This window comes from Misgurnus anguillicaudatus, chromosome 2 (assembly GCF_027580225.2).
Source record: "Misgurnus anguillicaudatus chromosome 2, ASM2758022v2, whole genome shotgun sequence".
Taxonomy (NCBI): Eukaryota; Metazoa; Chordata; class Actinopteri; order Cypriniformes; family Cobitidae; genus Misgurnus; species Misgurnus anguillicaudatus.
In genome coordinates this window covers 19,487,912-19,504,433 of record NC_073338.2, presented here as the reverse complement: position 1 = coordinate 19,504,433, position 16,522 = coordinate 19,487,912, and the positions used below count along the sequence as shown (strand labels likewise).

Genomic DNA, 16,522 nt, shown 5'->3' with positions numbered 1-16,522 from the left:
TGGTCGCCTCCCGCCTCCGGTGTTTTTCCATTGTCCAATCAAATGAGCAGAGAGGCGAACCTTTCGTTATGGTGACAGAAGTTTTGCTTGGAACAACAAGAGACTTGCGCGTTTGCTGGCTTATAACGTTTTTACACGATTGCAGCTAAATCACAAGTAAACAGTCTATAGTCTATGTCTACTGTATCATTTCATTTGTGTTCTTTTATTGTAATGTAAACATTACAAAATGCCATGTCAAAGTTAATTGTGTACGTTGCATTATTTCATAACATTGGTCGTTATAATGTCACTATACATGATTATTGTTATTTATCATTATAGTTTGCAAATTGTGAATGTTTACACTATTTACAACCTCTAGGCTTATTCATATCCTGATAATTATGTGAGATATTGACAACTGTTGTCATGATAATCGCATGACATACTACAAGCAAGCGCAACAACATACAACATAGACCGCAAACAAGTTTACAAATACGAGATTTACTTACTAGTCCTTCAACAAGATCGCCAGATCAGCATCCCATCCAGTGCTGTCTTTTAGCTCATGCCAACGAGTAAAAACTTGTCCGAGTGGGACTCTTGTCCGGTTTCTAACGCGGTCAGATTCTCTTTTCCTTTTCCTACTCTCTTCCGAACGCGCTTTCTTAACTTTTAAATCGTTTAGCCTCACGTCTCAAATTCGTGCGTGCAGTTGTTGTTATAGGCTTGATTGACTTCATGCAGCGCTGCAAGAACCGACAGCCGGATGACGTCAAAGTGCCGTCTCGGATCATTCTCGTGGTACTTTGACGTCATCCAGCGATCAGTTCTTGCAGAGCCACACGAAGTCGAACAAGCCTAACGTGTGTGACGTCGTTGCCATAAAGCAAGTCGTGATTCTCGCAACAGATTAACTCTTTCCCCGCCATTGACGAACTTGTCAATTAAGAGAAAACTCCTCCCTGCCAATGACGAGTTTTTCTGGCAATTTGTATATCCGCTATTATCCAACAGGTGGCGCTCTTACTCAACTTATGCCGAGTTCAGACTGCATGATTTTCAAACTAGTCGGGTCACCTGTGGTTTCACACTGCGTGATTATCTGGGGTAGCGTTCAGTCGCTGCTGTTTCAGACTGCATGATGGATTGGCGACAGGGGTTTTCATACTGCATGACTTTGCTGTAAGAAGAATCGCAGATTACTTTGTCAACGCGAGGTCACGCATGCAAGACCGGAGTTCTCGCGTGAGACTGGGATTATTATTAAAAATGGTAGCTCGCAAGAAGCTTACCATACAAATTGTATGTGCGTTCATTTGCAGCAGAAAGAAAAAAAATAAAGATTATGAAGGAGGACATGTTTGGAGAGACTCCTTCCCGAACTTCCATCTGCCCTGTATGTTGCGCTCTCATTGGCTGTAGGTCATCACCGATATTATTGCAGTCAAAACACATTTCACACAGCATGATTTTAGCATGCCAAATATCTCACGGGTGTCGGCGACTCGTCGGCGATTCTCTCTGAACGCGTCTTTTATAATTCACACTGTGTGATTGTCACTCGCGTGCACGAGCATCGATTTGCCTGTGATTTCGGGGCATTTGTCTGTGATTTCTCAAAACCTGCCGGCGAGTCAACATCAGGGCTAAAATCGTGGCGTCTGAACTCGGCATTAGGCCAACCAGTTCAAACTCTGTATGTTTTGATTATCGCTCTGAATCTGATCTCTATTAAAAGTCACAAAAACACAATGATCTCTTTTAGCTTTTTGCTCAAATATGGGCTAATTTTGAAAAAACCTACCCATATTTGAGAGGTGAAAAAAGAGAACAAAACTTTTTTTCGTTTTTTTCATTTGATATACTGTATGTTTATATATTTAAAGAAGAACATTTTCTGGAAGGCATTAAACTTTTGTTAAAATCATAAAAATGTTGGGGCTGGCTGGCAACTTTTTTTAAATGGTGGTGGGGAAAGAGTTAATTTATAATTTATATTTGAAGAGTTTGGTTCCAAAACGCGATAAACGCCATTTTTGAAAAAAATGAGTTACTGCCAAAATCAGTGTTATATCAGGTCAGTAGTTAAAAGTAAATTCTTAATTTTACGCAAAATCCAATATCCGCCGTGTTATTCTGTCATCTTTTCTCCTTTTTTCCCCAAAATGCGATAAACACCAGTCCTCCTTTTTTACAGAACGCAATAAATCCATTCCTGAAATTACAGCCCACCAGTCACACAATGTAAACAAACAATGGCAGCGCGCTGAGTACATTGAGTCCTAGTTTTCCTCATCTACTTTGTACTTCGTGATCAACAAACACAACAAAATTATACTTTAATTGCATTGATAAAAAACTGTGATGGTTTTCTGTGACGGGAAAGAAACGTAAGCCATCAACATCTAATAATTTCCACGAGAGGCACTCGGGTGCTTGTTCTCCCGACAGCATCAAGCTTCTCATGCTAACACATTGACCCCAGAGAATCTTATGAAAAACTTTACATTATTTTACTCAAAGTCAACGAAAATTGAGCAGGACCAAAACATTTTACAGCTGATCGTTGTGAAAAAAATGTAAAGAGACGACGTCAAGTATAACCGCAGCAAAGACAGTGTTCTTAATATAACAAAGTAAGTGTTTTGGTTAATGCCATTAATGTTTATTTTTTAATAATTGTATACCACTAGTCAACTAAATAAAATGGTAAAGATGAATGCACATTTATACATTGATTTAATAGATTAATAGCATTTTGAAATAAAAAACTGTCATGGATTTATTGCATTTTGTGGAAAAAATAATTCGTTTTTATAATAAATCTTTGAAAATCAAGTTATGGATTTGAATTTTTTATGTTTTTATAACCTAAAGATGCTATGTGAAAGTTTGTAACAGAAAATAGTGGTTTTCATCTTGTCACTTTCTTGGTATAGAAAACACGTTTTTACCGAAATTTGTCAAATTGGATTTATTGCGTTTTGGAACCAAACTCTTCATTTATAGTTAATAAATAAGGCTGCTAACCAACAGCACTATATTGTATAAGTGTTTGTTTGATTAAAATTTGAGATTGTTTTATATCATGAATTTGCTTTAAGGGGCCGCAAAGGGATGCACCCTAGGGGCCGCTTAACTGCTGTAACTCAACAGGTAGAGCATTGCATTGGCAGTACAATGCTAATGGTTCCATCCTCTGGGGGCACTGCACTGTATGTCACTTTGGATGAAAGCAAAAATGCTTTTTGTAGCTAGATATCTGTAAAATGTAACCCCTTTAAACCCAAACCAACTCAAATTATTACAGTTATTATAATAGTCAGTATACTATAACAACTAATCCAAGTCTAAATATTGTTGAGAAAGGTTAATGGTTTAAGTGAATCATGAAACGTTTGTCTACATTCGAGAGCAGGCGAGTCCGCAATGCATGCCGGGAAGATGGGACTTTTATACCTGGGTGAGCGGAGGCTCTCCAGTGACCCTTGAAGCAGGACACCTCTGATCCTGATGAGAGCCAGAGGCAGTGGACGCCCATTGATCAACGAAGCCCTGAGGAGTGAAAAAGCCACAGTCCTGAACGCTGGAAGCTCTCTCGAACTCCTCACACACGCCATCCCCTTCAAAGACATAGCACAGACTTGGCTGACCTAAGAGAGGGAGAGATTTGGGGGCCAATCATAACTATCAAGTAATGAGTGACGAATGCCAAGTTGTAATAGTGTTTTCATAGCAGCGCAATGAGATAAGGCTTCGCTCACTTCACTTACGTGTGGTTTCTATGTGTAAATTAAGCATGATTTCACACAGTCGATTAAATAAATGATCAAGGCGCTGAACAGAAATAGGCAGATGATGTCATGATGTATGAATGGATCTCGTGCTTAAGGCAAAGTTACAGTATTAGAAGTGCACAGCTAGGGCTAAAAGGGAATTTGCGTGTCAACAAATTGAAATTGAGAGGCATGTGCGCATGACATCACAGTCCTGAACTTCGAAGATTACTCAATGGTGGGCACGGCATTTCAAAGACCAGAGGTCTTAAATGAATTTTAACAGCAAATATGAAACACAAGCAATGGTCATCTCAGATACACAACAGCTAATCCAATTGTCCATGGCGAAGCTTTGTTGATCTGTGCTACGCAAATATGCTCGTAGAGATAACAAGAAAGCACCTAATGTGCCTTTAGAGTAAATAGATGACAAAAAAGCCATTTCTATATCCACAGGAATGTGGTTAAAAGCTTGCGCTAACACTGGTTGATGGCGTGCGAGGCTGTCCCTGTTATGTCTGTAGTTATGTTGGAATCAGATGCCTTCAATGCTTCATGGTTTCAGAAAATGTATCACTTTCAGTCACGAAAACAACATTGACTGAATTGGTGAACTATTTCTCGCTAAACTTCCAGGATTGTTTTACCGACTCTGACAAATACATTGCGTAACACTGGCATGCAGTTAAATAACAATTCGAACCTACATCATACAGTACATTCAATACTTTGAACCTATTTCAATACAATTATGGACTTAAACTATGAGATTATGGAACAAGATCTACAAATAAAGATCAACAGTAGAGCTGTTTTAGCTATAATTTAATAGTCTCGACTTTGAATACTACATAAAATATGTTAATATGTTCAAATATGTTCACGATGTTTTAAAGCTAAAACAAAAATTAAATCATAGGAAACACAATATAAACAACATGAATAAAAAACATTGCTTCACATTTGAGATTTTCTTGCTACTGTATATGGCAATAGTCAACTATGTCAAGGCTGGGACTAAGTGCCATTTTATTGGATCTCTGTCTGGAATACTCACAATATAATATTGAACAACAGACCCATGATCCCAATGCTAAATTGTTTTTTTTTCACTACAGTATTTAAAATGGTATTTGGAAAATAGACATTCATTCAAATGTCTTTCAAGTCACTTTGCTCCTCAGTAAGATTATACAAATGGATTTCCTGATCCATACTAAGGGAGTATACTGAAATTTAAAGCAAATGAACATTAGGACAATATAGACTGCTTCAGCAGCGGCAACATAACCAAGTGGCTTTTTTCGACTAAACAAAACTTCCTCTCCGCACAGTTATGCGGCTTTCACATAGGACGCGCTGTGCGCTGTGCTATGAAACCCATTCATTTCAATGGCTTGCGCTGCGCAAGGCCGTTTTTTTGTTGCGTTGAGCAAAACGCGGGTCTAAGTTCAAAATAGTTTAACTTTTACTCTGTGCTCTGTGACGATTACCCGGGCGGCCAATAGAAACGGGGCATCCAAACAAGCAAAATGGACGAATAGCTTATACTCGGAATTTCCGGAGTTTATAATACAAGTTTACGCTCCTATAGAGATATTGGAAGCAAAGCCGTGTCATGGAAACATGTAGCAATTCAAGTTGGCATGTCAGGTCAATTAGCTTGTTGTAGGTAGGCAGCTTAAAGACATTTCACGTAACTATAAGCTGCCTACCTACAACATGCCACAACATGTAAAACACACCTGACATGCCAACTTGAATGCCATTGAAATTAATGGGTTTCATAGCGCAGAGCACACCGCGTCCTATGTGAAAGCTGCATTATATTCCATGCTCAATGTCTCCCCTTGTCTTAACCAAAACGAAACATTTTATTTTCAACAAGGAATTTGTTTCAGAAATCAGTTTAGCCACTAGCCACACCAATGAATGAAAACAGAACGGAAGTTCACTTTGTTTCAGACACGCAACCACGACAACTAGCGTGCGTCCGATGAACCGTCTATACAAAAAAAATGAACCGTCTATACAGAAGGCAACAATATGGCACAGTTGTGCTTTGAGAGCTGGTAATGATTATTGGTCTGGTTTGTTGTTTTGACGGTTGACGTGTTTAAAGTCTTCTAGCATCTCTGTTGTGGTGTTTACTGTTTCGGGGACACAGTTTTCAGGAATGGTAATTAGTTTTGTGAGTCTGACTCACCATGACACTTGAAGCCTGGTTCGACATGACATTTTTTTGAGCAGCCGTCTCCATCTAAGAGATTCCCGTCGTCACATTCCTCAGTCCTGTCGAGAAGTAAAAGTGTTGCCAAGAATTACAACTATGAAAAATACGGAAAGTCTTTAGCTGAGCTTCAAAACACAAATGACTTAAGGTAATATTTCAACAGGAAACATTCTTTAAAATGGCTAATGCATAAAACAGAAAAAGCATCGTCCACATCCAATAGACTATTAATGCTGGACTGAACCTAGTGTGACTTGCTTCACAACTTGCTTCACAAGTTTTTATTATGTGGAAAAGTTTTATTGTTCAAATTTCTTAAAGACACAAGCAGAAATATGAATAAAAATGCATTTGAGGTAAAAATATAGCTGAACATTGAATAAAAATCCATGTGTAACTTTGTGGTGAAGACAACAAAATATTTAATCCTTCAATATGCTTTTTTAATGTTTAGGAATAAAAATGTGAATTTGTTTATAGTGGTTATTATTATTAAATAGCACAAAATATACTGTATGTGTACACTGTAACTGCAGAGGTCACTGTCTGCCTGTTTGTTTGTTTACATCAAAACACGAAAGCCTTTCAAGCAGGAAACTCTGACATGATGCGAATGCCATTAGCAGAATGCAGATAGTTATGCGAGAAGTGCTGTATATAAGTTCATACTGACCCCTGTAGTGCACCATCGCCACAGAAATGTTGTCCATGAGTATAAACCAGGGCTGGGGAAAGTTCACTGTATGAACCCTCTGACTCCACCTGGATCCTATACAGATACTGCACATTTCTCTGCACATCACTGTGAACATACAGTATACAGTAAACAACACATCAAATGCATTATATGCCAGACAACGTATACACTATACAGGAGAAACGCTTGTCTAACCTTGTTATAATGGAAATGACCTTTTTATCGCTCAGAGTATCAGTGTATGTCACATTGCACTGTTTTCAGGGCTATTGATCTGATCTGATTCTATAAAAAGCTTCTCTCCACGATTGCCAAGGCTTGTTTGATTTCAGTTGTTTTCCGGGCGTTTGTAAGAGGATGCCTAGCACACTAAGCACCATCTGCTTTCTCCAGCAGGTCCTATTACTTAACAAATTACCCTTTTTAATTATGAATTACTTTCAGGGACAGAGAAGGAGATGAAAACTATTTCAGCTATTGTTCTGTGGTCTCAAATGAAGATCTAAAGTGATAGGAAAGTTTGCATTGTGGCCAGTTAGAGAGGGGCAGTGGCTAAAAACTGAAAACTTGCAGTAGGTTATTATATCATTGTAAAAAATACAGCATTTTTGTCAAATCAATATATATTTGTATGTTACTTTAACTTAAAAAAAAATAAAGTTTAAGAAATATAAAAATATATGTTGATTTGAAAAAATGTGGTGTTAAGTTAAACAGTTTTAATTAGTTTTTATAGGTTATGTCAACTATTCACAGGTCAAAACTTAAAATAGTAGGTTAAGTTGACTTGCAAGCCCAAGTTGTTTTAACTTCATGCTGCATTTTTTTACCCAATATAAATATTTCTACATAATCTAACTCTGAAAAACTGCGTTAAAATTCTGGTAGCTGGGGTGCCGGAAAAATGCTGTAAAATAACAGGCACAATAAATTACAGAAATTTCTGTGATACAAAAATACAGTTTTTTCTGTAATTTTACATTAAAATTGAAGGGAGAGTAGACCCAAAACAAAAACTTAAGTCATTTTTCTCGTCCTCGTGTCTTTTGATAACCCAGAGTTATTCTTCAGAACCCAAACACAGATTTTTTTTGTTTGAGGTTTGGGTTTTGTGGTTATTATAGGAGTAGGTGGTGGGGTCACAGTTAACCCCTCATGCTTGAAAAATGACCCAAAAGTGTTCAATAATGAAATAAATACACTGTAAAAAAATCCGTAGAAATTTCAGCTGGGTTGCCGGTGGTTTGCCGTGGATTTGAATTTGTGTTGTTTGCTGGCAACATTTTGTTCAGGGTTAAATTAACATTTAACATTTACAAGTCTTTGTCTTTACAGAGTAAAACTAAAAAAACAACATCAAGCAAAACATTCTGGGAAACAAAATCTGAAGCAAAAAACAGAAAAAGGTTGATGATGATTTCTGGTTCCCAGAATGCTTTGCATGAGGCTGTTTTTGTACATTATTACACGGCTCTCTGGAATGCTTGATTCTGATTGGTCAGTTGAGACATTTGCAGGTTTGTTCTTTTCAAATAATAACCGCTCCAAAATAATAACGCATAGCCGGACTACTTGTATGTTTTAAATCCCTCCGCGCCAACAAAGATTACTGTTTGGCGCCATCTTGTGACAAACACTGGACAACCACAATTAAGAATGGAACATTTTGACATTAATTTTAACATGTACGGAAAAAACAAAACATTTAAACAGTGGATAGAAGAACGAACAACGACAAGACACAGAGAGCTTACTGAGACTGAACTTGACAACAGCTACGAAGCAAACACCAAAAAAAAATACAGAATGGGCATTAAAACTTCTCAAAGACTGGCTAAAAGAGAAAAAAATGGAGACAGACAAGTATGAAGCAGAGGATCTTAATAAGGTATTACGATCATTTTATACATCTGTTCAAAGTTTCGCGGAAGGATAAAAATTTTAATTTAAAACAAATATGCCAATAAAATGTTTCAAATTCATATTCATGTCCAGTTTTTTTTCTTATGTGGCAAGTAGCCGTGTAATAAGCGGGAAAATGTAGAGGCAGCCGGTAGTTATTGGGAAATAAACCGCTTCAGTGTGATACAAGACCCTCCGCTTCGCGTCGGGTCCTGATCACACTGTCGGGGCTTATTTCCCAATAACTACCGGCTGCCTCTACATTATCCCTTACATTTTATTCTGTAAAGATAAAGACTTGTTAATATTTAAAATTTATTTAACTTTGAACAAACTCTTGCCATTAAATGACATAAATTTAAATCTACGGTAAATTACCGGCAACCCAGCTGCAACAACATTGTAATTTCTACGGATTTTTTTACAGTGTAACTTAGCTTGATTTGTGTCCCATATTTTAAGTGTCCTGAAGACATTTACTTAATCCCTTCTTGTGGATATAGCTGTTGTTTCAGTTGTTACACAATATTTTAAGTTAAACATCCTAAAACCAGACAACGCAGTTGAATCACGCACATCCATCTTCAATATGGGTGTAGGATCGAAAAATTCTACATATAACAAAGAAATTACCGCACACCAAAGAGCTCCCCTTTACATAATTTATTTAAGTGACGTTTCGGGTCTCTTACACGTTCTAAAACTGCCTTAAGCCTGTCGAGTTCCATCTAGGGCAGGGGTGCCCACCCAATCCTGCTCCTGGTGATTGACCATCCTGGAGAGTTCAGGTCCAACTGTAATTATCACCTAAAACCCACCTGCCTTTAATTTTCAAGTGATCCTGAAGACCTTGATTAGTTGCTTCAGGTGTATCTGCAGTCCATGGCCAGGAATAGGATTGGGCACCCCTGGTCTAGGGTATCGGTCAGACGCTGCCGGTGTGCGTATACTCAAATAGTAAAAGTAAGTGTTTGAATTTTAAATATATAGTGTGACGCACCGTACCTTTCCGTCAACCCTCCCGGATTTAAGCATATAATGCTGACATGCACGTCGCGAATGTTCCGCCACAAACTGCAAGTTAGGAAAAAACTGGTATGGTGTCCCTGATTCTCAACCTGTGGATGTTTTTCATCGCTAAAAGGGAGTTTGGGAACTTATAGCAGAGCACAGATGACGACATGTTTGCTCGAGCGCAAGCTAGCATGGTAAAGCTAATCTTTTACATTATAGCGATGACGATTCTCTCAGACCAATCAGTGATCTACGATGTTTTCGCGTCACCTATCAGCTCGGGTCGCTTAACCCCAACCGAGGTGGTACGAAAAAAAGTATTGGGTACTATGTACTGCACCCAATGGAAAAGCTCCCAAAAGTAAGCTGACCCGACCCAAACTTAACCAAACCGTGGGGTACTATGTAATGGAAAAGCACCATTTGTGTATATTAGTACATGTGAACGATATGCAAAAGGTACAAACCCCAAAGTAAACAATGACGCGAGTTATCATAAATCTCTTCTTGGACTACAACAAACACACAGATTGTAGGCAACAGTTTACTTCCTTGGACAAGACCGACATTATCATAATTCCTCTCGCTTCAGACTCCGCCTGTAAATTAACTCCTGCTAGCATTGCATTGTGCACGAGTCTTTCAAACATGGTAAGGATCGTCACATTTCCGGCTGACGAAAGACGTACAGATTTGTTGGACAATCAGGGACACAATGCTTTTCAGATCAATGAGTTTTGTAAAAAATCAGTGTGTTTCAGGAAGAAAGGATATCTGGAGCTGCAAAAATGTACGGTATGTGGAAAATAATGTGTTTTTTTTTAACATAAACCATGCAAACATATTGTATTTTACCAAATACACAAAATAACGTTTTTAGCAATGAAATAGGTGCAATTTAAATTACAGAAGTTGTTTAAAAATTAGTTTGAGCAAGTTGTACTTTTATTTATCTGTAACTTATAGATTCACAGACTTTTATTATGTAATAGAAAAGTAATGTAACCAGTAGTGTAAATAAATACTGTAGGCTGGGAGTAAAAAGTAAAGTAATAATATTACTTTTGAAAAGAGTATCTAGTAATGAGTAATTATTACATTTTTTGTAACTAACCCAACACTTCTTACAGCATTCACAGATTTGATAACAATCAAGTTTGTAAAACTTCACAAAGGCCTACTACTGATAACCAACTTATGATAATGTATAATGTATAAACCCATAAATCACATTATTTTCTGAAAAAATCCACAGGCATCATAAAAACAGACGGCAGACTTTGCTGCTCTGGAAATCTCCCTCAAGCACCACAAACACAAAATGTGTGAAATATACAAGGAACTCACAGCACATGAGTTAAAATGTGTCTTTTCTCAATTGCAATACGAGACGGGCGGCCTGGGAGAGGATGTGGTTTGTTTTTGCTGCGGACCTCACGGTGGCACTGCAACTCAGTTTCCCGCAAACCCATTTTTAACCTCATTGCCCTCCTTTCCTAGTCTTTCTCGTTCCCCGATGCCAAATGACAGCTCTCTTACTTATCGCACGCTAACTTCATTGAGTACCTCATCCCAGTCTGCGAGGACAATACAAAGCAGCAACAAACAGCCCTGGGTGTTTACCGTTTCTCAGAGTAAAGCGGTTACATTTGTTTTGTATTCCAGTCTATTTCTCTCATATCCCAAATCCCTCTCTCTGTCTTTCCTTATCCACATAGCTCAATTCTCAAAAGAGTTTCCTTCTTTCTGAGCTTACAGGGCTGGTGGAAGAAACATTTTTAGATATGTTACAAGCTCTACCTCATGCTATTAATCTCCGAATCTGACCTATGGCAGATAACAGCATAACAATAATCCAGCACCCTGTTTATAATTCTGCATTGGATTAAGCACAACCAAAGGTGTTGGCAAAGAGACAGGAATTAGTTGTGCACTAATATTTTCCTTGTTAAAGTAATGCCTAATGAAATAATGTCAAACAGATGATAGTATTATTCCTATTTTGTTGGCTGCTGAAATAAATGTATGCATTTAAAAAAAAAAATCCTGCACAGTACTCCAATAACGATATTATTAAAACAATGGGTTTAAAAATGTTGAGCATTTATACTTAAACCACACTTTGAAAATAATAAAAAGATGGCACTGAAAAAACAGTAATAGCTTGCCAGCTGCTAGTAAGTTTCTTATGATGCACTTTACGTTATAAAATAAGTATTTATTCACACAAAAATGCATATTCTTACCTATCGGTGTATTTGGGCTGCCTCACAATGACCGGGCTGTGGTCCTCTCTGATTGGTGGCTCTCTAAGCACTCTGTAGTGAATGGGGCGGCAGGCGGTACAGAGAGGATTGTGGGGTCGCGAGGTCAGCAAAACTGCATCGATCTCAAGCTTTTTGTCAAAGGTGGAGATTTTAATGGCTTTGACCTTCTTGCCAATGTGCACATGTAGCGTCAAAGGCATATCACAGAAAGCATGATGAGGGCCTGTGTTGATGAACTCGTCATTCTCCAAGATGAACATGATGTTGGAAATTGCCTTTATATCTATAGACAAAATAGACACATATTCAAATATTGACCTATAATATATATATATATATATAAAGGTGATTCACGATAGCATAGATGCCATTTAACAGGAAACTTTCAAGCATCAAGTCAGCTATCAGCCAAAATGTGATTTTTACTTCAGTAGCTTGCTGTTTTGGGTCGCAAGATGGCGCCAATTAGCTACTTAAACTTACGATGGTATGTAAAGATAAATTGATAAAATCACATGTTATACCGTCATTGTCAGAAGACAAATATTTAGCTTAGTGGTCATTCTGCAAAGATATTGCCAAACTGTTACAATCGACCAATCAGAATCGAGTATACAGCTAATACCCACTGGCAGAAGTGTAGGTGACCCATACAGTCAAACTGTCAGAGAGAACAGGGTGTAAGAAATGCAACTCCAACACGCAGCCCTCAGCCTGGGGACACGGCGTGGTCATGTTGGTTTCATATAGGTTGACTTCAGGACTCCAGGCTTGCATGCTGGGCTCACATGGCTGGTACACATCAGGCGCCCCTACAAAACACACGCAAATCCTTAAAAGCCAAATCACAAACTCTTTGTCAAATGCTAATAATCTTTTTGGCAAATGGGACATAATGATGACATAATTCATTTGAATAATACCGGCATATTAGCCATTTCCTTAGCAATGCATTCCAAAACTAGACAACACTTTGGGCTGCTGCACGCTGCACTTGTTTTTGACGAAGTTGTTATGCACACAGACCACACATATAGGCCTTTAACTGACTATCTGGCAAGCTCTACCCATACTGGCTGATTTTACACATCTTTCGGGAAATAAAGGCACAGGGGGGTTTATGTATCAGTCCAGCCAGATACAGGATAACACTAATTTGAAGTGCTCTCATAAATGGCATGTAAATAAACCGTGATTGGTTGCTTTACATGTCTGTCGAATGCCAAGTCCTTGGACAGAAAAAATGAAATAACATCCAGCCATTTTATCACTTGGTCAAATGTTTGGCTACTATATGGACCCTCAATGTGTACTTAAAGGGATAGTTCACCCAAAAATGACAATGTTGATAAATGATGGTAAGCACACAGCTGATTGTAACCATTGACTTCCATAGTATGAAAAACAAATATTGTGGAAGTATTTTGATAAATGATAAAAAAAAGATATTTAAATCTAAACTTAAGACTTTTTTCTTTAACAAAGCATTCACATAATTTGTCTAGTAAATTATACTTATCTTGGAATAGTTCGCTTGTACGGAACAAAGCATTCACATAACTCGTCTGGGTAATATACTAATGCCGCAATAGCTAGCCTGTCTGGAACCGAGCATATATTAAAACACAACACTGTGTGACACTTGCATTACATGTGAACGGCCCATACGCTAATAGGATTTTGTTTCTCTCTCACTGTCACATTCTCGAACTCGAGGACATTGAGACAAACAGACCCAGTTCCAGCTGCCGTAGATGTCAACATACACCACTGATCTACTGGCCGTCCTTCAACGTGATGCCCAGCCGATGCCTGACCAACGACCGACGGAACCCGATAAATCTCTTTATCCGTTTACATACCATTTACATCCGATATAAATATAACGTCTATATATATATATATATATATATATATATATATATATATATATATATATATATATATATATATATATATATATATATATATATATATAGACAAAATGGACATACGTGGTTTTCATCGGACAGCGACGATATATATATTGCCGATTTTTAGATTTTTCAATGGATTGAATGTCCAGGTTCATTTCCGTATACAGTATGCTTCACATATCTAAATGGCCAATGAAAAGTTGTGAAATCATGTCATCTGATTTTCACGTATATCCATTTGGTGTTAATACTGTCAATCACGCCGCGTATCTCCCGCCCTGTGGAAGCATTTCGCCCGTCTCGTGAAGTTTCATCGAAGCTCAAGACTGGATAGCTGAATAAACACAGCCTGGTGAGACGATTCACGAGTTTACATGCGTACTTTTCCCCTGCAGATCGGATCACAGATCGGAGTACACCACCCCCTTCAATACGATCCAAATTTGCATCCGATCGTCCTCAATCGTATTGATTAAGGTGTTTACATGAAGGCTTTTCAATACAATCGAGCCATCAATATGATTACAAACGGATTATTTGGTTGCATGTAAACGTACCTACTGATTTTCCTTCATCGAGGTAAACGTTTCCCCCCTGACGCCAGACGTACGTCTAGGAGTGACAACATTACGGTAGGACTGTGCAAACAAAGTATCTAGCATTACCATGTCAGTGTATTGATTCATTGTCCCTTCATAGTTTGCAAGATACAGTTAATAACTGTATAATTAATATTAAATAAACTAAGCATATTTAATAAACCAAGAGGTAGGCTATTTAATAAACTGAGCGTATTCATCTGTCAATATGAAACGCGACTTGGCCATTCTAATTAATGATCGGAAGAACGCGTATCGACCACCGTTAGTGTAAAATAAGCACACATGTCCATTTAAACTAAATTTTGGTCAAATGTGGATTATATCATTACACTGGCAAGAATATGGTTACATGTAAAGTTGCCCTACCAAGCATGACAATGCAACATTCAACTGCTTTTGAAATACGATGTTTTTTTCACTTCCTGAAAAATAACCATTTTGGACATACGTGAGTTTCATCGGGCAGCGACGATATATATCACAAGGGTTTTTTTTCTACTAGGACTTTTTTCCCTCCTGGCTAAAAAGTCGGGAGGTTTTTCTCCTGGGGGGTTCAACCCCAGAGAAGTCAGCCGACTTTGGCTTTACTTAGCACCCTCTTGTATACGATACATTATTAATACACTCGCTTGTAAAGTTTATTCATAGCCACTGTATTTTGCTACTTATACTGTCTGTGGATTTTTCTGTTTCCCCTGCTTCTTTTAATGTAAAACTGCTTTGAAACAATTACCAACTGTGAAAGGGCTATATAAATAAAGTAATTAAATTGAATAATTTGATAAATGATGGTAAGCACCATAGACTCTAAACAAAATGGACGACGCCCATTCGCTCTCTTCCACTGGTGAAAAGTGAAGCCGCCAGTGTCACGATACGGCGCTGACATCTTGGGTCTTGAGTCTGCGCAGTAGCGTTTTCGGGACAAGTCCTGCGCAGTAGTGAGCAAGAAGTAAAGCCGCGATATCAAGGCCCCGCCCTCGCAGAATGCGCATATCACAGCTGTCAATCATGATGTGACACCACCGTTTTTATAGCATTAAATAACTAACAAAAAAAAAACTTATATTAAAAACAAACACTTGTATTTACATCAGTGTAATAAAAACTACAATAAATGACAGAAACCAGCTTCGGAAAGCAAGATAATTGAAGTGTAAATAAACTGTTTCGTTGGTCTCAAGTCCCATTGAATAACATGTGGAGGCGGGGTTTATGACATATACTGGGACCAGTCGCTGGGGGGCGATCGAGACGTTTTGGTTTCACTTTTCAGGGCTTGTGCGGCACGCTTGGTAAGCACACAGTTGACGGTACCCATTGAAGAGCATCGTATTTGTTTTTCCTACTGTGGAAGTCAATGGTTACAATCGGCATCATTTATCAAAATATCTCCTTTTGTGTTCGTCAAAAAAAAAGAAATTCATACAGATTTATCAAAATGGGGATAAAAAAATTATGATTTTTTTTGGTGAAATATCCATTTAATACAAACAACTAGTAATCTTTTGAAACTTAGCCTAAATCAAATGACAGTTTTCTAAGACGAGAGGATGGGAGGTAAGGAGTAAGAGGAGAAACAGAGACAGAAAGAGAGAGAGAGTGTCTGGGAAAAACCACATGTCTTGGCAATAGATGTGAAGCGCATTTCCCCAGACCCCGATCGACCGTAAGACCCAGGTGCAACTTGGCATGGGAGACAGATTGGCGCCTTAATTGGGACGGACAGCATTCACATAATAATGTATTAAACTAAGTCTTAATGTCCTCTGTGGCCTGAAAAACAGGAGCGAGACATGGAAAGGTAATCCCGGGACGTTATTTTAGAAGCGCTCGGAGCAGCACAAAAACTCTTTTTGTGGCTTTTATCCAAACACTGTACATACACAATACATCATATCACATTGTGTGTATGATCTGGGAATCAAACCCCTGACTTGGTGTCGCAAGTACAGTACAATGCTCTACCAGGCTGGGCATTAATGAACATGTGATTCCCAGCATCCAAAACGCTTTACAATGATAGATTAAACTGTATTCCAGACGGCGGACATTAAGCAAGAGAGACAGATGGACAGACAGCAGTCACAGAGCTCTCCTTTGCACCCAGCATGGCCTCACATG

At 38.3% G+C, this 16,522-nt stretch overlaps 1 protein-coding gene across 1 annotated transcript in view; it reads right to left on the bottom strand.

Annotated features, from left to right (window-relative positions):
• The window catches only part of pappa2 (pappalysin 2), a 99,982-nt gene that overhangs the window by 46,214 nt on the left and 37,246 nt on the right, over positions 1–16,522 (bottom strand). Inside the window, 5 exon segments of the mRNA XM_055201780.2 lie at positions 3,448–3,641; positions 5,974–6,059; positions 6,674–6,802; positions 11,860–12,163; positions 12,510–12,692. Of these exon segments, the coding sequence (XP_055057755.2) occupies positions 3,448–3,641; positions 5,974–6,059; positions 6,674–6,802; positions 11,860–12,163; positions 12,510–12,692 (896 nt within the window).